Below are 26,407 nucleotides of genomic sequence, written 5' to 3' on the forward strand. Positions count from 1 at the left end.
GGCGGACATTATTGCATGGCGGATATATTTGCGTAATGCAATTATGTCCTCAGGATAGTATTGCATAGAGGACATAATTGCATGCGACACCAAAGATACTTTTATAGTATCTTTGGCGACACCCCACCCGCCCCTGACCGTACTCAACCAATGCCGCCGAGAATAGACCTTTTCGCAAATACTGGGGCGCGCGCGTAAAGCTTGGAATTAGATGCATTGTGGTCTAGCTGGTAGCAAAATTTGATTCATATATATCCCACAATGCACCTCATTCAACAGTCTGCGCTTGCGCATTGGTATTTGCGATAAGGTCTATGTGATTATTAATTTTGTGCAACATCTCCCTCTGTTGATCAGTGATATACTTGAGGGCGCTATCTTTCACAGGACGACGACAACGTGAATCAAACGAAACGCATGTTTTCTAAGAAAAGGTGAAACAAATGTGTTAAAAATTGATATTGTGAGATTTAAGTAATGTTTTCAGAAACCTGTCATATGAGGTCTGAAAAACAAAGCAAAAATGCCGCTCAAAAATAGGTAAGTTTAGTATATCTGTATCGCTAAGTTATTAAAAACAACGTTTAGAAAAGATAGAGTGACTGTGTTTAGAGTTTTTTTACACAGTACGGACAGTTGAGTTGAGTATTTCACATGTGGGTGGGAAGGAAGCAATAAACTTGTTTACGATCAGTAATATTTTTAGAAAGACCTTTTTGGAACTACAGGTTGGCCCTATAATATACGCCTCTCTTCTTACTTATGCATGACGTCATAATTCTTGCCCAAAATGAGGCTATGGGTGCACGTTCCCCATCACGTGCAGTGGCTGCGCCCATCGCCTCGTTTTGACTTGAGTTCGCATTGTGACGTACCTCATGCATAAATATTAAGAGAGGCAATAGTGCCAGAAAACAATAGGCCTATGCTGGAGTCCAATGTCTTCTTTTCAAAAAAAAAAAGGAGGATGAGGGCCTTTATTACATTATTTATTATAAATAAATATAATACTATTTTTTTTTCAAGATGGTTGCTTAGTTTTTTAAATCAAACAGGCAAACTTATTTTAAAACCTATTAGTTTCATGAGGACCTGTGTTAACACTAACACTAACAGGGTCGGATAACACTAAAAGGATTTGCTGGTAGGCATTCACTAATATTGTTTTATGAAACAGACAGACGGTTACAAAGTGTTTGAGAGCATCACATTCGGGAAAAGCTCCTCGGGAAGTCCTTTTGAAAAGATGGATTATTATTTTTTTTTTTACAAAAATAAAAAAATAATAAATAGTAAAAAAAAAGGATGCGGCCCCGAAAAAGGATAAGGGCGGGACGAACAACTGGTATTTTTTGGGGGCCTTAAACTAAAGGCAGTGGACACTATTGGTAATTGTCAAAGACTAGGCTTCACAGTTGGTGTATCTCAACATATGCATAAAATATTAACTAACCTGTGAAAATTTGAGCTCAATCGGTCATTGAAGTTGCGAGATAATAATGAATGAAAAAACACCCTTGTCACACAAAGTTGTGTGCAATAGATGGTTGATTTTGAGACCTCAAGTTCTAAATCTGAGGTCTCGAAATCAAATTCGTGGAAAATAACTTCTTTCTCGAAAACTATGGCACTTCAGAGGGAGCCGTTTCTCACAATGTTTTATACCATCAACCTCTCCCCATTACTGATCACCAAGAAAGGTTTCATGCTAATAATTATTTTGAGTAATTACCCATAGTGTCCACTGCCTTTATTGTCGGTGTGTACATCTCAAATCCAATTTGTCTATCTCAACTAACTTAGCTACCAGACATGTTTAAATGTTTAAAACTTGTTTTTGAGGCAGCCATAAAAGTTAACCATTTTTACTGATGTGTTTGCGTTAATAGTTAACAGCCAACGAAAACCAATGATGTTTTGTATCCTTACTTACCAACCAATCCTGTATTCAGAGATGCCAAGTCCAGAGGCCAGCTATGCATCTATGAGATTTTTCAAAGCTCACCACATAAAGTGCCAAGTACATTAAGAATGATATATCAAATCATGTCTCTTTTACTTCCCACTAGACACTACCGAAGACGCTCAAGGTCCACTTCAAACTCGAGTACAGAGCGTTCCAGCCGTTCAAAGAAGAAATCGAAAAATCGTCGGAAGTCCCGCTCGAGTTCCTCTGGTTCGTCCCACAGCTCAGCCAGCCCTGACCGATCAAGTCCGAGTAACAAGAAAAGCTCCAAAAGCAGCAAAGGCAGATCTCGAGATTCACGCTCCAAGTCTAAAGATCGGGAACGCGAGAAAGAACGAGAGAGGCGACGGGAGAAGGAGAGGGAAAGAGAGCGCGAACGAGAGCGTGATCGCGAGAGGGAACGGGAGCGGGAACGTGAAAGGGAACGAGAACGTGAAAGAGATCGCGAGAGAGAACGCGAAAGGGAGCGGGAGAGGGAGCGAGAAAGGAATCGAAAACGAAGGTGGGTTTACAAAGCTGCAGCTAAATATTTAACTAACTGTGCCATTGTAAACAAAAAATGAACTTCACTCATTAAGGGGTACAGCAATTTCCTCATGTAAGGAACACTTCTATGATGAAAATTTACATTTGTCTTGGAACCTTGCAGAGGGCATCACAGCAAATGAACAGGTCACCACTTGGGGTTCGGTGGGTTAATTCGAGGTATGGAGTCTGTTTGGCTCAAAGAAGGCCTGTAATCAGGCCTGTATGCTTTGTTTTTAAAGGGCAAGAACACCACCACATACTCCCCTGTGGTAAAGGGCACCCTATTGTTTAGTTCTACTGGAGCATTTCAAGGGCACCAAGACAACAACCAGGGTTTATGGAGGCAATGGCCTTCATTGCCTCTGTGAAGTATCAGGCCTGAGTAAATGTTGTACCCAGAATTTCATGCTTCAGAGGACAAGGGCATTTTCATTTAACAATGGGCACTTCCATTGGAAAATCTTAAAGTCTACTGGAATTTATTTCTAGGGGCACCAAGACCAGGGCAGTAGAGGCCAGGGCAACAGTATTTCCAAGCGTGATATTTTAAGTTTAAAACAATTTTGCCTCTTTTTAGATCCAGGAGATCTCGTTCCAGAAGTAAAGATCGTAGACGTTCACGCTCGCGCAGTAAAGACAGAAAGCGGTCTCGGTCGCGAAGCCAAGAACGTAAGAAACGACGATCGCGCAGCCGCAGCAAGCACCGTGGAAGTCGTACGCAGTCGAGGAGTCCCAACAGAAGCAACAAGCGTTCTGACTCCAGAAGTAAGGACAAGGACGCTGTGAAGGTCGAAGCAGCTTCAGTTGAGGTCAAACAGGAGGCCGGTGTGCGAAATGGAAAGGGTACCGAGGTTGGGCAGGATGAAAGGTCAGAGGTCAAGGAGGAGGGAGATGCAAGGTCAAAGGTCAAAGAAGAGAAAGGCCTGCCTCTTGTAAGTAACACTTTTGGACTTCTGTTTTTTTGTCATTTGTATGACATGATTAAATAATAACTGCTTAAATATCAAAGGACATTAAGTTGGCAGCTCGACTCAAGTGGGCAGTGAATCTGTTAAAACCTCCTTATTCAAACCTGAAAAGGAAGCAATATCAGCATTTTAAACAAATAGATTGCCTAGTTTTAATTGCAATTTTTTAGGGCAAGTTGTTTTCACAAGTCAATGTACTAAGGTTATCAGACTCCGCCCTGCTTCAAGTTTCCAGTATCCCAACGTTCTTTTGGTGACGGCAGCTGTTCCCAGGCTTGCCCTACTCTCTGGAACAGTCTCCCACTTGCTCTTCGACAAGCCTCATCAGCTAGTTCTTTAAACAACATCTTAAAAACTATTTTTTCACACTCTAACCCAAACTAAGTTAAATATATTTGTTCTGCTCCTGCACTTTTGTATGTTGAACACCTTGAGCGTAACTCCATGACAGAATTGTGCACTAAATAAGAAGCCACTATCATTATGAAGGGGAACCCTGTTATGTGTTTAACAGGCCTGTATGCTTCGTTTTTTGGAAGGGCAAGTGGACCATTTTTCTCCTTGGTAAAGGGCACCCCTTGAGGAGTGCACCAAGGCCTTTGTTGCCTCCATGGAGTACCAGGCCTGGGGTGGATTTCACAAAGAGTTAAGACTAGTCTTATCTCGAGTTAGGACGAGTTACTTGCCTAACTAAGGACCAACCTTGCGTTTTTACTATCTCATAGGACTAGTCCTAAGTTAGTCCTAACTCTTTGTGAAATCGACCCCTGGTTATGTAAGTAATTTTTGTGTGTGTTGTCTTTAACTAAAGGAGCAAAAGCGTTTAGAAGAGGAGATGCAGAGAAGGAGAGAGCGCATCGAGCGGTGGCGACAAGAACGCAAGAAGACTGTGGATATGACCGCCATGAAGGCAGAGGCTCTACAACAAGCGGAGGCTTTGGCTCAATCGACTGGCAAGAAATGGAGCTTGGAGGATGACGATGATGTCGATGATGAGGCTGATGATGAGGCTGAGGATGAAGTAAGTTTTTTTTATTTATTTTTTATTTTTTGGTTTCCACAGGATTTTTAAAACTGGGGGGCATTCTTGACACAAATTTTTGAAGTTTAGCTACAGGGCGCTGAATTGAAAATAGGTCGAGGAGAAAATAAGTTTGTTTGTTAAAGGCAGTGGACACTATTGGTAATTGTCAAAGACTAGCCTTCACAGTTGGTGTATCTCAACATATGCATAAAATAACAAACCTGTGAAAATTTGAGCTCAACCGGTCATCGAACTTGCGAGATAATAATGAAAGAAAAAACACCTTTGTCACATGAAGTTGTGTGCGTTTAGATGGTTGATTTCGAGACCTCAGGTTCTAAATCTGAGGTCTCTAAATCAAATTCGTGGAAAATTACTTCTTTCTCAAAAACTATGGCACTTCAGAGGCAGCCGTTTCTCACAATGTTTTATACCATCAACCTCTCCCTATTAGTCGTCACCAAGAAAGGTTTTATGCTAAAAATTATTTTGAGTAATTACCAATAGTGTCCACTGCCTTTAATGTTTGTTAGGGTGTTTGTTTGTTTGTTTGTTTGACTACAATTTCACTTTTTAAATTTTGTGGTTTGCTATATTTTGACCCTTTGTCATGTAAATTTTTATAGTGTGCGTTTTGCGGTCGCAGAGGGGATCTTACCTTTTTTTTTCAAAATTTGTCTCCTTTTTTTTAATATCAGAAATGGGGTTGATTTACTCTGGGTCCGCCTGACGCTTATTATTTTGTATTTTATTCTGTGTAACATGATTGTTTGTATTGCGATGTTTTTACTAATTTCTTGCTACTTTTTTTAACTGTTGGTATTTAAAAAAAAACGTATTGCTATTTTTCTCATGTTTTTTAATCCTGCATTTTAATATTTTTCTTGACTGTACAGCGCTTTGAAACAGTGTTAAAGCACTTTATAAATGCATTTAAGTTAAGTTAAGTTAAGTTAACCTCCAGTTCGTTTCAGAACTAACACTGCTCAAAAGAGATTTGTATAAGGTGTTACCGCAAACCTTAGTTATAAATCCACCATGCAAAGTTTCAAATCCTACTTCTTATTTATCTTCCATCTTAAGGAAATGGAAACCTCCGAGCCGACACCTCCAGTAAAGATCGACCCTGAAACCCTGATCAAAGAAGAGTCAAAGAACAAACTCGACGAAGCCCAGGCGAAGATCGAGGAAGCTCGTCGCAAGATGGAGGAGAAGATTAAAGCCAAGGAGTTGAAGAAGGAACAGGAGGCGGCAGCGGCACCCAAAGAGGAGGAAGTGGATGACAATGTGGACCCTCTGGATGCTTTCATGATGAGCGTCAACGAGGAAGTCAAGAAGATCAACCAGACCGATAGAAAGAGGACGACAGGGAGTGAAGCGACGTCCTCGGTGGGAGCTGATGTACAGCAAGCTGATGGACAGCAAGCGGTAGGATATTTATTAATCAGAATTTATGAGAGTATTTTTTCAATAGATTTTAAATTTGCATCAGGGACGCCGCACCGTTTCTTTGGAATAGTCTTCCTGTGCATATTCGCCAACCTAATTCTTCACAATGTTTTGAGTCCCTGTTGAAAACTCATTTGTTTAAAGCTGCTTTTTGTTATTTGCTTATTTGTATCTTGATCTTTCTCCCATCGTTTATTTTATTGTTCTCTTTATGCGCCTAGAGGCTTTTTGCATTAGGTGCTTTACAAATGTCTTATTATTATTATTATTTAGATCAATTGTTAGGTTTTAACCTTATACATGTACACCGATGTGTGTAAGCACTGTATACTTCCAAGTTCTGTGGAAAAAAAGAATTACAAGTATATTACTTGGGTGGGATTTGAACTGCCTTTAGCTACCGGGCAATCTTGTTAGTATAGTTAGTAAGACACTGCTCTAGACATGCAAAGGTAGTGGGTTCAAATCCCACCCGGGTAATACGCCTTGGTTTTTTTTTTTACAGAACTCGGGGAAAGTACTGAGAAAACAGTGCTAACATACATCGGTGTAATTGGTTTAAACCAAAAATATTCAAAAAAATGATTGATTGAAAGTATTGTACTGTATTGTATTGTAAGTTATTGTAGAGATGCAATATAGTAAATGGCCTGACAAAAAGACACCTCATGTGCAAAATTCAAATTCATTTAAAAACCCACCTAACTCAAAGCAATCGCACAACATCGGTTAACAGTGTTGTCCAAAGGCCCACACTTCGTGTATCACAACTTATATATAAAATAACAAACCTGTGAAAGTTTAGGCTCAATCGGTCATCGGAGTTGGGAGAAAATAACGGGAAATCCCACCCTTTTCGCACGACATTGATAATATCAAGAATTGATAATTGTTTTAATGTTTTCTCAAAAAGTAAAGCATTTCATGGAATAATATTTCAAGGGAAGTCTTTCACCATTACCTACTGTAAACCCTGTAAGTTATTTGTAAATCTGTGAACTTTTAATTTTTGTTTAGTTCAGAAATTGTCCAATGGCTTTAATCAGTGTGTCAAAAAAAGTATTTTTTTCGTTATTATATCCATACGACATACAACCCCATAGTTTGGTGAAGAACCAAGTGCGCACGCACAAGCTCACACACGGCAGGTCGCCCATTGTTTGTGTGAGGTATGTGGGTGATTACGAGGTGTCGTTAAGCGACCGCGGTACCATGGGTTCAACTTGCCTTCGCTCGAACTCCTTCTCTTCCAACCTCCATGGTCTGACAGACGATATACATGGCGTTATAAATGTTTACTATTATTATTATTGTTGTTTGTCCTTGAAGGTTAAGAAGGGAATGGTGAGCATGTTGACTGGAGTTGCCGTCAAGAAGAAAGTTATACCTGCACCTGCTGTGGATAAACTCATTAAGGGAGAACTCATGGAGAATGACCAGGATGCTATGGAGGTACGGAATATTAATACAGTTGGATATTCTTAAGAACACAGTCTTTTTTGATGACTCTTTGATGTATATATTTGTTTAGCAGAAACTTTCACATGCGACTTTTAGTGTACTTATCTTAAGATTTTGCCAATAAATCAGCATTACATTGACAAAAAACATTCTGTGATCATACCTTTAAGGAAAGGATGTATTGTAAAAAATAAAAATAAATTATAAAAACAACAAAACTTATAGCGTGCACACATCCACCCTTAAAGTACACGTTGCCTTGGATCGGTCGAGTTGGTACCTGAAAAGCGTTTGTAACCGTTTTTATAAAATGCATATGGGTAGAAGGATGTTGTAAAAGTAGAATACAATGATCCACACAAACATGCCTCGAAATTGCACGGTTTTCCTTTTACCTTGTCGACTAACACGGTCAGCCATTTATAGGGGTCAAGTTTTTGACTCCCATAAATGGCCGACCATGTTAGTTCGCACAGTAAAGGGAAAACCATGCAATTTCGAGGCAAATTTGTGCGGATCATTGTATTCTACTTTCAAAACATGTTTCCAACCATAGCATTAAAAAAAAAACGATTACAAACGCTTTTTTATAGACCAACCGTCCGATCCTAGGCAACGTGTTCCTTTAACATGTGTTTGGCCTTTTCTAACATAAATGTGTACTATGATTGTAACCACACAGTACTCCTCTGAAGACGAGAAGGAGAGTAACTTAATGGATCAAGTAGCTGCCTTAGAACAGAAGAAGAAGAAAGAGTTGGCCACTGTGGATCACTCCAAGATTGATTACACACCCTTCCGTAAAGACTTCTATGTTGAGGTCCCGGAGCTCGCCAAGATGACTCCAGAAGGTCAGAATTAAAATGTCAAAAAGAATTGTCTGTTATCAACAAACTGATATTTATTGTGCATTCCATTCTTTAAATACATCAGGCATGCAACTCTTCCGCATTTCCGTGGAATTCTGCGTTTAAAGCCATTGGACCTTGCGTTAAACTGTATTGTCCAAAGGCCCGCACTTCGTGTGTCACAACTTATATATAAAATAACAAACCTGTGAAAATTTAGGCTCAATTGGTCATCAGAGTCGGGAGAAAATAATGGGAAAACCCACCCTTGTTTCCACACGTTTCGCCGTGTCATGACATGTGTTCACTCTAATCCGTAATTCTCATTGTCGAGAATTGATAATTGTTTTAATGTTTTCTCAAAAAGTAAAGCATTTCATGGAACAATATTTCAAGAGAAGTCTTTTACCATTACCTTCTGTAAACCCTGTAAGTTATTTGTAAATCTGTGAACTTTTATTTTGTTTTCTGTTCCGAAAGTGTATAATGGCTTTTAAAAAAATGATCGGCGCTAAAATATTTGTTACATATTTTTTTATTCTTATTATTTTTTTAGCCTAGTTTATGCCTGGCAACAACAATGTACAACTACAACAATGTAAAATTAGCCTAGTACATGATGCTAACAATGCACCTTAGATCATAATAAACCTCAACATTTTCTAGGGTACCATTGTGGGTCTCATGTCCCGTGGCGTTTGGGCTGCCTCGCTCCGCACTTGCGTAGTGCCTTCGAAAATTTTCCTCTTTTTTTTCAACGGGCAGTTGCATGCCTGATGCATGTTACCCTCAATTTCTTGTCACTTAACTGTTAATCTGCCCTGTTTTTGACCTGTATTTACCCTAAATTTGCCCTGAATTTACCCTGTTTTTGTTTTCTCACTCTGACAAACCCTCTACCAACATTCATGTTGTCAGTAGGTGATGGTGGCATAAATTTGGGTGTTATTGTCCAATGCGACTTTTAAGAATTTAAGCATTTTCACCCCCAAGATGAGTTTTCTTGCAAAGTCAATTTTAACAAATTGGAAACCACGGCATCAGATCAGGGCAAAATTTCATGAAGCTGTAAAGCATATAAAACGGATGAGAAAGTCTATTTTTTCATAGACTAAATTAAATATCATTCATAAATACCTCAGACCCTAACCTCAAGTTTCCCTTTAATTTACCCTCAATGTACCTTAAAGTTAACCCCAACTTACCCTTGGTTTCCCCTGAGTTTAACCTCAATTTATCCTTAAACTACCTTCAATATACCCACTTTACCCTGCTTTATCCTCAGAGGCTGATGTGAAGAGAGCAGACCTAGAAGGAATCAAAGTGAGAGGCAAAGGTTGTCCCAAACCCATAGACGCATGGGTGCAGTGTGGAGTAGCCAACAAGGTTCTCTCGGTCCTAAAGAAGTAAGTTCAGCTACTTTAAAGCCATTGGACACTTTCGGTAAACAGTGTTGCCCAAGGCCCACACTTAGTGTACCACAACTTCTATATCAAATAACAAACCTGTGAAAATTTAGGCTCAATCGGTCATCGGAACCGGGAGAAAACAACAGGAAAAACCCACCCTTGTTTCCGCGTGTTTCGCCGTGTCATGACATGTGTTTAAAATAAATCCGTAATTCTCGTTAACGAGAATTTATATTGTTTTGCTGTTTTCTCAAAAAGTAAAGCATTTCATGGAATAATATTTCAAGAGAAGTCTTTCACCATTGCCTTCTGTAAACCCTGTAAGTTATTTGTAATTCTGTGAACTTTTATTTTTTTTCTGAACCGAAAGAGTCCAATGGCTTTAACCTTCAAAGCACTGGACACTATTTGTAATCACTCAAAATATTTTTCAGCGTAAAAACATACTTGGTAACAAGCAACGGAGAGCGAAGAAGAAACTAAGAAACAAACAGAAAACTTGCGGGTACAACCATGTGTAAATCTCTTTTGTGTGAGTGTTAAATTTTGTTGACCTCTGGACGAGTTATCTCTATCCATATAACTCAATCCTTGCATCATCTTTTCAAAATAATTTCCAGGAATAAATATGAGAAGCCTACACCGATCCAAGCGCAGGCGATCCCGGCGGTGATGTCTGGTCGCGATCTCATCGGCATTGCCAAGACCGGTAGCGGCAAGACCATAGCGTTCCTACTGCCGATGTTCAGACACATTATGGATCAAGATCCCCTGGAGATGAACGAAGGAGCCATCTGTAAGTAATGTAATCTTTTTCAAACCTTGCAGATTACACAGGCATGCAACTCCTCCGCGTTTCCGCGGAATTCCGAAAAATGATCAGCGCTAAAAAAGAAAGAATTATTTTTTTTTTTTTACCTAGTATATGCCTGGCACAACAATGTACAACTACAGCAATGTAAAACAAGCCTAGTTCATGCTAACAACGCACCTTAGAGCATAATAAACCTCAACATTTTCTAGGGTCCCATTGTGGGTCTCATGTCCCGTGGCGTTTCGGCTGCCTCGCTCCACACTTTTCCTCTTGTTTTTTTTTTTCAACGGGCAGTTGCATGCCTGATTTTATTCTTTTACCCTGATACAAAATTAACTATAGACCGTTTTCGAAGGGGGCATTACCATTCAAATATCTACCCACAACATGGCGTCTGTGAGTGTATGAGTGCATGTGCCAGACAAATCAAACCGGGATGGTGTGTGCTGCAGGCTTCATTAATGTACCATTAAAGGAACACGTTGCCTTGGATCGGTCGAGTTGGTCTTTGAAAAGCGTTTGTAACCGTTTTTTATAAAATGCATATGGGTAGAAAGATGTTGTAAAAGTAGAATACAATGATCCACACAAACATGCCTCGAAATTGCGTGGTTTTCCTTTTACCTCGTCGACTAACACGTCGGCCATTTATGGGGGTCAAAATTTTGACTCCCATAAATGGCCGACCATGTTAGTTCGCACAGTAGAAGGAAAACCACGCAATTTCGAGGCAAACTTGTGTGGATCATTGTATTCTACTTTTAAAACATCTTTCCAACCATATGCATTTTATAAAAAACGGTTACAAACGCTTTTGTTTTGACCAACTCGTCCGATCCAAGGCAACGTGTTCCTTTAAGGCGCGCATACGACCTGCTCTACAAGATGGCCACTTTCATAGCAATGAAACTTTTGTAATGATCAATAACAACATAATTATGCCATTTAATGAATTGAAGAGAACTCAAAGAATACGGCATTTGATGTTGGCAGCACCTGCATTGTTGAATGTATCCCAGTGTTATAGTAAGGTTTGCGCTAACACCATGTAATGATAATCTCTAAATGAGTAGGGGTGGTTCTGAAAAGAACCGTTGGTTTCAACTCAACCTTTTGATCGGTATGCTCTGATTCATGGTGTTACTGCAAACCTTACTATATCGTATTTCCACCAAGCAAGTTTTTAATCCTACTTATCTCAAGTGGTTATATGATGATTCTTTGTGTTAACCTTTGACCTTTGACCTCCCTCAGCTGTGATTTTGACCCCTACCCGAGAGCTTGCCATGCAGATCTACAAGGAATGTAAGAAGTTTACCAAGCCGCTCGGACTGAGGGCTATCTGTGTGTATGGAGGTACGGGGATCAGTGAGCAGGTGGGTACTATTATTTTTTGTTTGAAAAAAATGAAAAATCGTACGAAAGTAGCTCACTTCTACCTGGAAAAATAGGTGTCAGAAATGCATCAGAGATCACCACAGAGCTTCTAAAATACCCAGAGCTTCCAGGGCCCTTAAGCGGGCCCTGCACCCCGGCCGTAAGGGACTTCGTGCTGTGCGCTCGTGTTGTGTGCGTTGGAATATAACCTTTGCAACAAACTGAATCAAGCATCTGAAAGCACACAACTTTGTGTGACTAGGGTGTTTTTTTCCTTTCTTTAATATCTCTCAACTTTGACAACCGATTGAGCTCAAATTTTCACAGGTTTGTTATTTTATGCATATGTTGAGATACACCAAGTGAGAAGACTGGTCTTTGACAATTACCAATAGTGTCCACTGTCTTCAAATTTACCGATGAAGAAAATGAACCAATCTTGAACCATCTGTTTAAATTTTTAGATCGCTGAACTGAAGAGGGGAGCTGAGATAATTGTTTGTACGCCGGGAAGGATGATTGACATGCTTGGCGCTAATAATGGTAAGCAAACATCACTATTATTATCAGTATTAATAGTTACTATTATCTCTAGTTAGTTTAGATCGTCAAATTCATTGGGGTCTTTGAAAATTTGATGTTACAACCTAAGTTAATGGACAATGTGTTTACTGGGCTGAATTTGGGCATGTTTTTTAAAACTATTTTCTCCTGACTTCTTGACTCTCACAACGTATTTAGCCCAACTGTCAAAGGTTTATTACTACATTTATGTGGTTCATTTTCAGGCCTGGAATTTCATCTTTGTAGTTGAAAGTCTTCAAGTCATTGGGAAACATTAATTTTGGTTTTTACCCATACACCGATGTGTGTTAGCACTGTATACTCAGTACTTTCCCCGAGTCCTGTGAAAAAATATCACAGGCATGTTACTCGGGTGGGATTCGAACCCACGACCCTTGCAATTATAGAGCAGTGTCTTACCAACTAGACTACCGAGGTTGCCCGGTAGCTAGAGGCAGTTTGAATCCTATGTTTTGGCAGCGGGTACCGCAACGATATAATAGATGTTAAATTTGCATCGGGGATAAAGAATATTATTTTTGGTTTTTACCCATACACCGATGTGTTGGGAAACCTTTTGAAGGAACACTAAGGCAAAGGAGGGGCAACGGAGGCCGTGCCCTTAGTGGTCTGCATGGAATTCCAGGCCTGATGGTTGATCACAACAAATATGAAAACTGTCTGCGACTAATTTTGTCAGCTGTTACCAATCCTGTATAATCCCTTAAAGGCAGTGGACACTATTGGTAATAGCTAAAAATAATTATTGGCATGAAATCTTTCTTGGTGATGAGTAATGGGGAGAGGTTGATAGTATAAAACATTGTGAGAAGCGGCTCCCTCTGAAGTGCCATAGTTTTCGAGAAAGGAGTAATTTTCCACGAATTTGATTTTGAGACCTCAGATTTAGAACTTGAGGTCTCGAAATCAACCATCTAAACGTACACAACTTCCTGTGACAAGGGTAATTGTTCTTTCATTATTATCTCGCAACTTCGATGACAGATTGAGCTCAAATTTTCACAGTTTTGTTATTTTATGCATATGTTGAGATACACCAACTGTGAAGGCAAGTCTTTGACAATTACCAATAGTGTCCACTGCCTTTAAGAAATGTTCAAATGAGTATGCAGCCAATGATAAGGAGAACAGTTTGTCATTAGAAAGTTGATGAGGTAGGCCTATTCACTAACAAATGTATTTTTCTTTTATCTTAGATGCAAGACATATTCATCAGCTGAATATTATGGCAACAAATTTATCGTAGACTTTCATTGACTAATAACCACCCATCAAACTTTGAATTTAAGAATGCCACCCCCTCTCATAACCACCTAAGCCCCACCCCTTTATAACCCCACCAGCTTATCACACATGAGGCACGTAATCTCTCTTTTTGAATTCTATCCTAACAGGTCAAAGTTGAAAGGTGAAAGGTTAACGCACTGGACCCAACCACATCACTAGAGTCGTCAAGTCATTTATTGTCATATAAAGAACCAGAAGCTCAAATTTTCTTTGGATTCTCAGATTTTGAATATTTTGGGGTAAAAAAAAGTGTTGAAGAAGATCTACATATAATATGATGTGATCGGGGTTGATATTTGAAAATTAAAAAGTTATGACAGCTACAGTAATTTAAGAAATATACTTGGATATTCATTAAATCATGATTTGTTTTTGGTTATATATTGCCTGCAAAGGGCCCACTTTCATAGAGCTGCTTAATCAGACTATTGTCTGCTAAGCAGAAATGAGCAGGATACCAGTCACAAACTGTACATGTGACATGGTAGTTTGGCTGGTAACCTTATTCCAGCAAGCTTAATTTTATTGTGCTTAGCAACTTTTTCTGCTTTAGCAGCTCAGTGAAATAGGGCCAAGGCTTGATACTTCACTCAATTGCTTTCATTGCCCCTGGTTATTGCCTTGATGCCCCTTGTAATGTTCCAATAGAAATTTACAATTTGCTCATAGAGGTGCACTTTAACCAAGGAGAAACTGCCTTGGTGCCCTTGCCCTTACAATGGTGAAGCATCCGACCTGCTGTAACTTCTCTATAATTGTTTTATATATAATACATCCCCTGGTTTATGTGATATTAATGTAAATTTCATGATTTGATAAATATTTGATTTTGTTTTTCTGTTTTTCCCCACCACCCTCTGTTTCCCACTCTTTCTGTCTCTGAAACTTGGTCATGTTTAAATTCCTAGGTCGAGTGACCAACCTTCGACGGTGTACGTACCTTGTTTTAGATGAAGCTGATAGAATGTTTGACATGGGCTTTGAACCACAGGTAATTAATAAACCGTTTCTTCATTTTTGATAATTCTCAAATTTTTAACATTTCATTATTCCCTTTCCTTAAAGGGTTGAGGTACTGTTTGTAGGACACAAAACACAATGTCCACAGATTTACCTTAAACTTACACCCCTTGAAGATAGTGATAGCAGAAAGCTTACCTTAAAATATTACTAGCTGTGGTGCTGTAGTTTTTGAGAAATTATCTGTTTTACATGCTAAAAATTTTTTCAGCTTTAGGGACAAAAATTATTTTTGTGACTTGTTTTACTTTTTCATTGCATGAAAAGTCAACATTTAACATACATTTTTAAAAACATAAATGAGGTGTATTAGTTTAGGTTTTTTACCCATACACCGATGTGTGTTTGCACTGTATACTCAGTACTTTCCCAAGTCCTGTGAAAAAAATATCACAGGCATGTTACTCGGGTGGGATTCAAACCCACGACCCTTGCAATTCTAGAGCAGTGTCTTACCAACTAGGCTACAGAGGTTGCCCGGTAGCTAGAGGCAGTTCGAATCCTATGTTTTGGCAGCGGGTACCGCAATGATATAAGATGAGGTGAGGTATAAATGAGGTGAGGTATTATTCTTCACAGACACAATAGCATCGTACTTGCCGGTCATAAGTCTACTGAACTGACACTAAAAAAACTGCACTGAACCCCGTCGGCCCGTGTTTATTTCAAGTCCTGAATCTCATACAGAATACCAAATATAAAATGTTTAAAACAATTCCGGTATATTTTGAAACATTCATTATAAATTAATCCTATCATTTGTTGACTTTTTGTGACCAAGGTGATGAAGATTATTGATAGTATCCGACCAGATCGGCAGACCGTTCTCTTCTCAGCAACCTTCCCTCGAGCCATGGAGGCGTTGGCTCGTCGTATCTTGACCAAACCCATCGAGGTGACCGTGGGGGGCCGTAGCGTCGTGTGTTCGGACATTGAGCAACATGTGGTATGTAAAATGAAGTCTTATCTTAAAGTGATTTCAATAGATGGCGTAATGTGGCTGAGGGGTCTAGTGCATCGGACCCAAGTGTCGTGGCCGAGTGGTTAAGAGCACCGAATTCAAACTCTGGTGTTTCTGATCAGCAGAGTGTGGGTTCGAATCACCAGCCTTGACACTTGTGTCCTTAAGCAAGACACTTGACCATTGCTTTGTCCTTTGGATGGGATATAAAGCTGTTGCTCCCATGTGCTGTGTGACACATGTAAAAGAACCCAGTGCACTTATCTAAAAGAGAAGGGGTTCGCCCCGTGTTTTCTGGCTGTGGCTGCTGTATGCGCCATAGCACTTGGTAAACCATTATAAGGTGCTAAATAATTGGGTCTCAGAATCCATCACTGCAATAACTAACCTATCTTTCAGAAAGTCTGTATATACTCAGCGCCTTGAGTACCCTGTTTGGTAGATACGTGCGCTATATAAGACTTTTATTATTATTATTATTAAGCTCTAAATGTCTCAGCAGCAGAGTGTGGGTTCGAATCCCGGTCATGACTCTTGGTAAAACACACGTACACAAGGAGTTCGTAGTACGCCAGAAATTACTGGGAGGTCTGAATCAGACTGAAAGTGTCGTTTCGTTTCGTATTACATAAAATATAAAAGCTTGACCAAAGCATCAAACAAACACAAATCATGAATTAAGAAGCATCAGGCACTGTTAAAAGATGCGTTTGCAGTCACAACTTTAACAAATTTTCTGAACGGACGGCACAAATGTGAAGAAGATAGAATTTCTTTTTTGAATATTTCCGTCCTCCTTCCCTCTGCCAGTTGATCTTAGAAGAGGAGCAGAAATTCCTGAAGTTGTTGGAGCTTCTTGGGATCTACCAGGAGCAGGGAAGCGTCTTGGTGTTCGTAGAGAGACAAGAGTCCGCTGATTTACTCCTTAAGGACCTGATGAAAGCTTCTTATCCCGTTCTGGCACTACACGGAGGGATCGATCAGTACGATCGAGACTCTATTATACAGGTACGCATTTCAAGGCAAAGTATACATTTGGATTTTGAAGTGGTTCAATTGTTTTAATTAAGTATAAATGTAGAAATATACAATAAAACTAAATTGAAAGGTGGTAGTGTATTTGAGAATGTTTTTAAGATTGTTTACTCCCGTTGTTATAATTCCGTTTTTTCTTATGTTTAAGTTTGTCTATTTTTCCATGTTCAGCGCCCTAAAGCATGTTTACACATGATTAGGGCGCTATACAAGTTTTGGTATTATTATTTGAGATATCGCCCAAAATGTAGGGTGTCTATGTCCATGCAGGAAGAATGTGAGAAGCGCTTCTGACAGTATTCTCTCTCAGATTAATACTTTTTGGCATAAAGCCTGATATCTTGGTACATAACCACATTGAAACATTTTTCTGGGGTGGAAAAATTTTGAAGCTTCATAACTCAAATTTACCTGCAAGAAAGCACCAATTTCAACAGATTCACATTCCATGGCAGCATATATTTTTCTGCGATGGGTTTTGATTGTCATATATTCTTCACAAATCCGTCATTTTCATGAAATAATGCAGCTCCCAACGTAAAGGAATTCCCATTTGTATTTTTCGTAGCTCCCTCGTTTGACTCCATTTCCTCGGGCCATATTTAAAGGGAAGGTACACGTTTGGTAATTACTCAAAACGAATATTAACTTAAAAACTGACTTGGTAATGAGCATCGGAGAGCTGTTGATAGTCGAAACATTGTGGGAAACGACTCTCTCTGTAGTAATGTAGTTTTTGAGAAAGAGGTAATTTCTCACTAAAATAATAAAAGACTTCTAGCTAACTCCTATCTGAAAGCACACAAATTTGTCCAACAAGGGTGTTTTTTCTTTCATCTTTTTCTCCGTCTTCGATGACCGATTGAGCCCAAATTTTCACAGGCTTGTTATTTTATGCAGATGATGGGATACACCAAGAGAGAAGACTGGTCTTTGACAATTACCAAACGTGTACCTTCCCTTTAAACACTCCGCACCGTGCTTATATCGCTTGTTTAAAAAGTTTCCATGTGATCTTCTGTCGGCGAATCAGAATGGATGAACTGTCCAAGGTATTGATGAAGATGCATTTAAAGGAACACGTTGCCTTGGATCGGACGAGTTGGTCTATAAAAAGCATTTGTAACCGTTTGTTATAAAATGCATATGGTTAGAAAGATGTTTTAAAAGTAGAATACAATGATCCACACAACGTTGCCTCGAAAATGCGTGGTTTTCCTTTCCTTTGCGAACTAACACGGTCGGCCATTTATGGGAGTCAAAAAGTTGACTCCCATAAATGGCTGACCGTGTTAGTCGACGAGGTAAAAGGAAAATCGTGCAATTTCGTGGCATGTTTGTGTGGATTATTGTATTCTACTCTTAAAACATCTTTCTACCCATATGCATTTGATAACAAACGGTTACAAATGCTTTTCAAAGACCAACTCGACCGATCCAAGGCAACTTGTTCCTTTAAGCAATATGGTTACAAGATTTTCAACTTGAAAGTAACCATTTCTTTTTTTGTTTTGTAACTCATTAAGGATTTCAAGATTGGTAATGTGTCGTTGATGGTTGCTACTTCTGTCGCTGCCCGTGGTCTGGACGTAAAGCAGCTGATACTAGTCGTCAACTATGACTGTCCTAATCACTACGAAGATTATGTACACAGAGTTGGGTATGTGTATTCAATTTATATATAGAATTTGTTTTTGCCTTTTCACCGATGGGCATTAAAGGCAGTGGACACTATTGGTAATTACTCAAAATAATTATCATCATAAAACCTCACTTGATTACGAGTAATGTGGAGAGGTTGATAGTATAAAACCTTGTGAGAAACAGCTCCCTCTGAAGTGACATAGTTTTCGAGAAAGAAGTAATTTTCCACGAATTTGATTTGGAGACCTCAAGTTTAGAATTTGAGGTCTCGAAATCAACCATCTAAACGCACACAACTTCGTGTGACAAGGGTGTTTTTTTCTTTCATAGTTTTTGTATTTACTCATTGTAACTTCTGTTTTGTATCCACACAGCCGGACGGGTCGTGCGGGCAATAAAGGTTTTGCATTCACCTTCATCATGCCGGATCAGCAGAAATACTGCGGTGATCTCATCAAAGCGCTGGAGCTGAGCGAACAGAAACCTCCAGATGATCTCATGGCTATGTGGACTGAGTACTGTGACCAACAGAAAGCTGTAAGTCCATCTAATCGTAATGCTTGCTGAGTTATGTTGATTGCTCCCTTTTTTTTATTTTAGAGTGTCTTGTTGGCTTTTGAAATGATGTCTTCTTCAAAAAAACATTTGCAAGCTTTGTCATGTCCCTGACTTATATTTTGGTTTTTACCTTGACACGGATGTGTATTAAAGGGAAGGTACACGTTTGGTAATTACTCCAAACAAATATTAACTGAAAAACTGACTTTGTAAAAAGCATTGGAGAGCTGTTGATAGTTTAAACATTGTGGGAAACGGCTCCCTATGAAGTAGCATACATTTTGAAATAGAGGTAATTTTTCACCAAAATAATAAAAGACTTCTAGCTAGAAGTCTTTTATTCCTATCTGAAAGCACACACATTCGTCCATCAAGGGTGTTTTTTTTCTTCATAATTTTCTCCCAACTCCGATGACCAATTTAAATTTTCACAGGTTTGTTATTTTATGCATATGTTGAGATACACCAAGTGAGAAGACTGGTCTCTGACAATTACCAATAGTGTACACTGCCTTTAAGCACTGTATACTCCGTACTTTCTTGAGTTCTGTGAAAAATATCCACAAACCTCATTCAGACCCACAACCTTTGCATTGCTTGAGTAGAGCCGTATGGCTAGTAAGAGGCAGTTTGAATCCTATGTGTTGGTGAGTAGCGCAATGATTTCATAGATGTTAAGTTTCCATTTGGGACAAAGAATATATTCGCTCAAGCGGTCTCATATATATGTTAAACCGGAGGTCGTTGGTTCAAATCCCGCTGTAGTCAATTTTTCTTTGTTCAATCCAAAATCATTTAAAAATGTACCCAGTCAGTTTCCCTTGTGGTTTATTATTTGATATCTGATATAAAAAGTCGCATCCCCTTAAGGTGATCCCCTGTCTGCCGCTTCCCAGGTTGTATCGTTACCCGGATGTGATCCCTGGCTACAGGGCAGTTTGCGGTTGAATGGCTTCTGACAGGCACCCTCCGAACAAAGTCGTTGACAAAATTGGGAGACCACCAACATAGGGCTAGATAGCTCAGTTGGTAGAGCGCCGGCACGTTAAACCGGAGGTCGTTGGTTCAAATTTTTCTTTGTTCATCCCAAAATCATTTTAAAAATGTAGCCAGTCAGTTTCCCTTGTGGTTCATTATTTGATATATATTATATATTATAATATAATGAATAGGGTAGAGGGCCTTAGCTTTCGATCCAAACCGGACCTTCTTCAGAGGCATAAAACAAGTACAAACAAATACATATCCATTTATAGAAAAAGAGAGGGGGAAAGGGATTAAGGGGAGGATCCAGAAAGAAGCGGGAAAATAACAGCCAATCAAAGTGTTTATTTCAGAAGCAATTGGTGGCTATGAACCAAAAGGAGTAAAGTGGCGAGGAAATAGATGTTAAATTTGCATTTGGGACAAAGAATATATTTATATATACAATGTACACTGATATGTGTTAAGTACTGTATGCTTGGTACTTTTCCTGTCCCTGATTTGTTATTGACGTCAAGATAAAATTGTCTTATCCAATTTTCAGGAAGGGAAGAAGGTGATGCGTAACAGTGGCTTCAGTGGGAAGGGCTTCAAGTTTGACGACACTGAGCGTGAATTGGCCAATGAGAAGAAGAAACTCCAGAAGGCCGCCCTTGGACTCCAAGACTCCGATGAAGAGGACGCTGGAATGGATGTAAGAAAAAATTCCAATTATGATGTATCTAGAATTGTTTTTCAGGGATGTGATTTCTTTGTTTTAAACCAGAAATCCATTTATTTAACTCCCAACCCCCGCCTTAAACTTAATTTTTAAAAATATTTTATACCTTAGATTATAAAACAAAAGATGCAGGCCTCTTACCTGCAAGCTTTTGCGCTCGCAATCTTTCATGATTAAGAACACATTGGAAGCCAAGTTTCTGTGTTTTGTTCATGATACCCACAAATCAATCTACTAAAAAATTGACATCTTTAAAAATAAATCAGAGCAGGGCTTTCAAAACAAAAGATGCAGGCCTCGTACCTGCAAGCTTTTGCGCTCGCAATCTTTCATGATTGAGAACACATTGGAAGCCAAGTTTCTGTGTCTTGTTTAAGATGCCCACAAATCTATCTACTTTAAGACGTCAGAGCATACTGATCGAAACGTTGAGTTGAAACCAACGGTTCTTTTCAGAACCACCCCAACTCATTAGAGATAGTCATTACATGGTGTTACCACAAACCTTTCTATATACTATAAATTAATTTTTTTTTTTTTAAATCAACAAATCGCAGATTGACGACAAGATTGAGAACATGTTTGCGTCCAAGCGTCGCGTCAAGGAGGTATCAGCCGATGAGATCTCGGTTTCCTTGCCTAATCCGACATTAGTCAAGCCAGTCGACACAACGAATATCAATCAAGCTAATCTCAACTTAGCTAAGAAGATGGCCGAGAGGATTAACCGAAATCTAGAGAATGTGAAACAAGTCAGCGTGGTCCAGCAAGCTGCACAAGCCGTCATGCAGGGTAACTCACTGGTTGCTCAAGCGGTCTCTGTAAGTACACGATCTTGATTTCATCTTTAGATTAATCCTAAGTTTGGATGAGTTTGGTGAAATTGACGACTGATCCCCCTTTTAGATAGACCAGTCTTGGATACCAATGACTTTAACTCCCCCAGTGTATTGCACTGTATTGAAAAGAATAGAAATTGCCATGATAATAACAATAATAACCATATTTATAGCATGCCTTTAGCCAAAGGATACAAAGCGCCAGGTATTATTTCTGCAAGGAGTGGGACAAAGTTTGAGATATAAGACCTAATCCTTAGCACCGCGTAATGGTTTACAAGGTGCTGTGGCGCAAGTTGCTGCCAATCCAGCCAGGAACACCGGGGCGTACCCCTTCTCTTGACGATAAGTGCACTGGGTTCTTTAACATGCGTTTACCATGGGACCAATCCGAAGGGCGGAGCAATGGTTAAGTGTCTTACTTAAGGACACAAGTGTCATGGCTGGGGATTCAAACCCACACTCTGCTGATCAGAAACACCAGAGTTTGAATTCGGTGCTCTTATCGCTCGACCACGACACTGCCATGATTCCTTCCTCTTACCTAAGGGCTAGGATAAACAACATGAAATCAATTAAACAATGTGTGTTTTTGTTGACAAGTAATGCTCAACATGTTTCCATTACGTTGATTCTAACAGGGTCGTACAATAGCAGAGCAGCTTGCTGAGAAGTTGAATGCCAAGCTGAACTACATCCCTAAAGGTGTGGATGAAGAGATTGTGGTCGAGAAAGAGAAACAAGTCTTCAGAAAGTACGAAGAGGAACTTGAGATCAATGACTTCCCACAGACGGCGAGATGGAAAGTCACCTCCAAGGTAATTTATTAAACGATACACAATAAGGGTGCACACTTTCAAGGGATTAAATAATAATAGTAATAATCATCATCAATTTTTATTTAGCGCTGGAGAGAAGCTTATGGTAAAGTGTCTTGCTCAAGTTTTATGACGGGGATTTGAGTCCATATCGCGATGACTTAACCACCAGAACTTGAGTCCGATGCTCTTATCCGCTCGGCCAAGACACCCCACATAAAAGAAAAACAAGCTTTGCTCAAGACTGTACATGTAGTTATCCACGCTCAGAATTTGCAAGAATGGTTCACTGTCACACACACATACACCCTGGGGTCGTTTCACAATGATAGTTCTAACTAAGGACTACTCCTAGGAAATATTAGAAACTTATGACTAGTCCTAAGTTAGGAAGAGTAACTCGTCTTAACTCGAGATAAGACTTGTCTCAACTATTTGTGAAATCCACCACAAAATTAATGGAAGGGCCCTTGTGGGGTCTTTTACTCAATGGAGCAATGCACCCCACAATGGATTTTTCACTGATCAACTTGGACCCCACAGAAGAATTCTTTAGAAAAGGAAATAAAAGAACAAAAATAGTAGGAGTTTGTCAGTGAAAGACGCAAGTGCACCCAATCCATGCACTTCCGATGAGTGGTTTCACAATACCATCTTGACCGAAGCTCAATTGTCTAAATGCTTTGATAATCTATTTTCATTGGTTTTAACCCATATACACCAATGTCTGTTAGCACTGTATACTTGGTACTTACCCGAGTCCTCAATGTTTTGATAATCATTCCTCATCTTATCCCTGCAGGAGAATCTTGCTCAGATCCAGGAGTACAGCGAGGCAGGAATCACAATCAGAGGGACCTACTTCCTTCCTGGTAAAGAACCCAAGGAGGCTGAGGGAGAGAGGAAACTCTATCTAGCTATCGAGAGTAAGTTATAGAATCTAATTTAAAAAATAAACAGGAAAGTTCAGTCAATTGTTTGAATTGTTCACTATGTATTAAAGAAACACGTTGCCTTGGAACGGACGAGTTGGTCTTTGGAAAGCGTTTGTAACCGTTTGTTATGAAATGAATGAGGTTAGAAAGATGTTGTACAAGTGGCATACAATGATCAACGCAAATTTTGCTCGAAATTGCGTGGTTTCCTTTTACTTTGCGAACTAACACGGTCCGCAATTAATGGGAGTCAACAATTTGACTCCCATAAATGGCCGACCGTGGTAGTCGACGAGGTAAAAGGAAAAACGTACAATTTCGAGGCATGTTTGTGTGGATGATTGTATTCTACTTTTTCAACATCTTTCTAACCATACGCATTTTATAACAAACGGTTACAAACGCTTTTCAAAGACCAACTCAACAGATCCAAGGCAACGTGTTCCTTTAATGACAAAATTAGTGTTGACTACTGTACTGCAATAAGCCATTTGTGAGATATAGTTATATAATGTCTGGTACAATGGCTTGGCCAGTCCATTCAGTCTTGTTATACAATAAATAATGATTATTTTATTTTTATGATTATTTTGCACACTCAAAGTGCATCTCAAAGCGCTTCCAACATTACTACCCCTTGTCATTCATTTCTTAAAGGGAAGGTACACCTTTGTTAATTGTCAAAGACCAGTCTTCTAACTTTGTGTATCCCAACATAAGCATAAAATAACACACCTGTGAAAATTTGGGCTCAATCGGTCATTGAAGTTGCGAGAAAATGATGAAAGAAAAAACACCCTTATTGGACGAATTTATGTGCTCTCAGATAAGAATAAAAGACTTCAAGCTAGAAGTCTTTTATTATTTTTGTGAGAAATTACCTCTATCTCAAAATCTATGCTACTTCAGAGGGAGCGGTTGCTCGCAATGTTTATACTATTAACAGCTCTCCAATGCTCGTTACCAAGTCAGTTTTTAAGTTAGTATTTGTTTTGAGTAACTACCAAACGTGTACCTTCCCTTTAAACCATATCAGCCCCCTGGGGAGTATACAGCCTATGCAACAAATACGCGCTACTCAGCTAAACCAATCAAAAGAACCATCTCTACCCTCACAGGTACCCATTTACCCCGCGGTGGAGAGAAGCAATTATAGTTAAGTGTCTTGCTCAGGGACACAAGTTTCAAGACTGGGACTCAACCCTCACTCTGCTGAACAGAACAACCCGAGCTTGAGTTCGGTGCGCTTGGCCGCAAGAGTTTATTAGTGTTGACTACTGTACCGCAATGAACCGTTTGCGAGATACATATGAATAGCGTCTTGTACAATGACGTGGCCAGTCCCAGTGGTATTTTTACGACTGTATTTGAGTGTCGCAAAGACATCCGTTTGAAATTTTGCTTTGTGTTTTTCTCCCAGGTTCAAATGAACTTTCAGTGCAGAAGGCAAAAGCTGAAATTACTAGACTCATCAGGGAAGAGCTTGTTAGACTGGTGAGTAACAAATTTGAACAATATAATTTATTTTTAACCTTAAGCATGGTTCATACATGTGCTGATTTCATTTCAATTGATTTTTAAATTTGTTGACACTAATTTGTCTTCTTTTTTCTTAACAGCAAAATTCTTACCAACCAATCAACAAGGGACGTTACAAAGTCTTATGAGCTCATCCTGGTGGAATGGGACGACAGTGAAGAGTAATCAAGTATTTCACTTTGTTTTTGCACAGATTGTAAAAAAAGTTGTTGCACTTTTTTTTTGAAGTTTGGCAACCAGTCTCTTACACACTGATGCATAATTGACCAAAGTCTAATTTCATAGCAATGCTTAAAGACACTGGACACTATTGGTAATTGTCAAAGACTAGTCTTCTCACTTGCTGTATCTCAACATATGCATAAAACAACAAACCTGTGAAAATTTGAGCTCTATCGGTCGTCGAAGTTGCGAGATAATAATAAAAGAAAAACAACCTTTGTCACACGAAGTCGTGTGCTTTCAGATGCTTGATTTCGAGACCTCAAATTCTAAATCTGAGGTCTCGAAATCAAATTCGTGGAAAATTACTTCTTTCTCGAAAACTAGGTTTCTTCAGAGGGCGCTGCTTCTCACAATGTTTTATACTATCAACCTCTCCCCATTACTTGTTACCAAGTAAGGTTTTATTCTAATAATTATTTTGAGTAATTACCAATATGAAATGTGGTATGAAATGGAAACTTGCACAGGAAACACAAAATCAAGCAGCTCTATCAAATCGACCCCTGGCATGGTACTCAACTTTTAACCATGGAGGAATGAACACAAGAGCAGGGATTATTAATAATTATTTTCATTATTAAAAGTGCTGGTGACGGAGCCAAGGATGCGTCATCAACTTAATCACAGTAGCTTGCAAGCCTGAGGACTTTTAATAAGGATGCTTGCTATGTGAACCAGACACACCTTTAACCTCTACTCTACGACAAAATTGTGTGTTGGGTTCTTTTACCAGCACATCATGCCTCCTGTGTTTGGTAGCGAGGCAGCTTGTGTATCTTATATAATGAGATACTGTGTTGCGAGTACCAACAGTTTAGGGAAATCTTTGAAGAATTTTCAGGTGATATTTTGAACTATCATGTAATGCAAGTTTGATGAAAATGTATCTTATCCTTAGTCAAAGGTTCCGTTAAAATAATTTAGGTTGAAACTTCAAATTTCGGAAATGTATCAAAATACATCAAAGTAGTTTATTTCCATAGAAAACTTTTTTTTGAGAAACATTTATATTAAACATAGTGTCATAAAATACAGAGTTAACTCTTTTGATAAATTAGTCAAAAACTAAGCTTTGTCTTTAAAATATACATGTTTTGTTAGAGAGTAGGTTTACAATAAACTTGAAAAAGGAAGTCTTCGGTTTTTGTTCTGTTTTTTTTTTTTAAAACCAATTTGTTTTTAGCTTTATGCTTTCAGTAGACAACTGGAAACATGCTTTCAGTAGACAGCAGGAAGCCTTTTTATAAATATTTAGAAACTCAACTTTCATTTCTAAAAGAATAGCAACAAACTGGCAACTCTGATTTTAATTTAGAATAATTTGTTTTCAAATAACTTTTGAAAAAGTTCAAATAAAATTCCCCGAATCATAAAAATACTCAAATTACTAGAAGAAATCATTGTTAAATTAT

General features: G+C 39.0%; 1 protein-coding gene across 1 annotated transcript; it reads left to right on the top strand.

Annotated features, from left to right (window-relative positions):
• The first annotated feature begins 378 nt into the window (after window positions 1-378).
• Window positions 379-26,278, top strand: LOC139952851 (probable ATP-dependent RNA helicase DDX46). Its single transcript, XM_071952109.1, has 22 exons — window positions 379-540; window positions 2,070-2,468; window positions 3,072-3,426; window positions 4,274-4,483; window positions 5,570-5,914; window positions 7,265-7,387; window positions 8,079-8,247; window positions 9,530-9,650; window positions 10,274-10,449; window positions 11,722-11,843; window positions 12,309-12,387; window positions 14,625-14,707; window positions 15,518-15,682; window positions 16,508-16,705; window positions 18,259-18,392; window positions 18,751-18,913; window positions 20,463-20,612; window positions 21,197-21,460; window positions 22,120-22,296; window positions 23,099-23,222; window positions 24,652-24,725; window positions 24,851-26,278. The coding sequence occupies exons 1-22, from the start codon at window positions 524-526 to the stop codon at window positions 24,896-24,898; spliced, it is 3,696 nt and encodes a 1,231-aa protein (XP_071808210.1). The 5' UTR covers window positions 379-523; the 3' UTR covers window positions 24,899-26,278.
• The last annotated feature ends 129 nt before the right edge of the window (window positions 26,279-26,407 follow it).

Source organism: Asterias amurensis, chromosome 21 (assembly GCF_032118995.1).
Source record: "Asterias amurensis chromosome 21, ASM3211899v1".
In the NCBI taxonomy this organism is placed as follows: domain Eukaryota; kingdom Metazoa; phylum Echinodermata; class Asteroidea; order Forcipulatida; family Asteriidae; genus Asterias; species Asterias amurensis.

Bases quoted from the DNA above. Each gene is read 5' to 3' on its own strand.
- LOC139952851 (XM_071952109.1), top strand. The intron at 14,708-15,517 runs GTAATTAATAAA...TTTGTGACCAAG, and splicing joins ACATGGGCTTTGAACCACAG to GTGATGAAGATTATTGATAG. The intron at 18,393-18,750 runs GTATGTGTATTC...GTATCCACACAG, and splicing joins GATTATGTACACAGAGTTGG to CCGGACGGGTCGTGCGGGCA.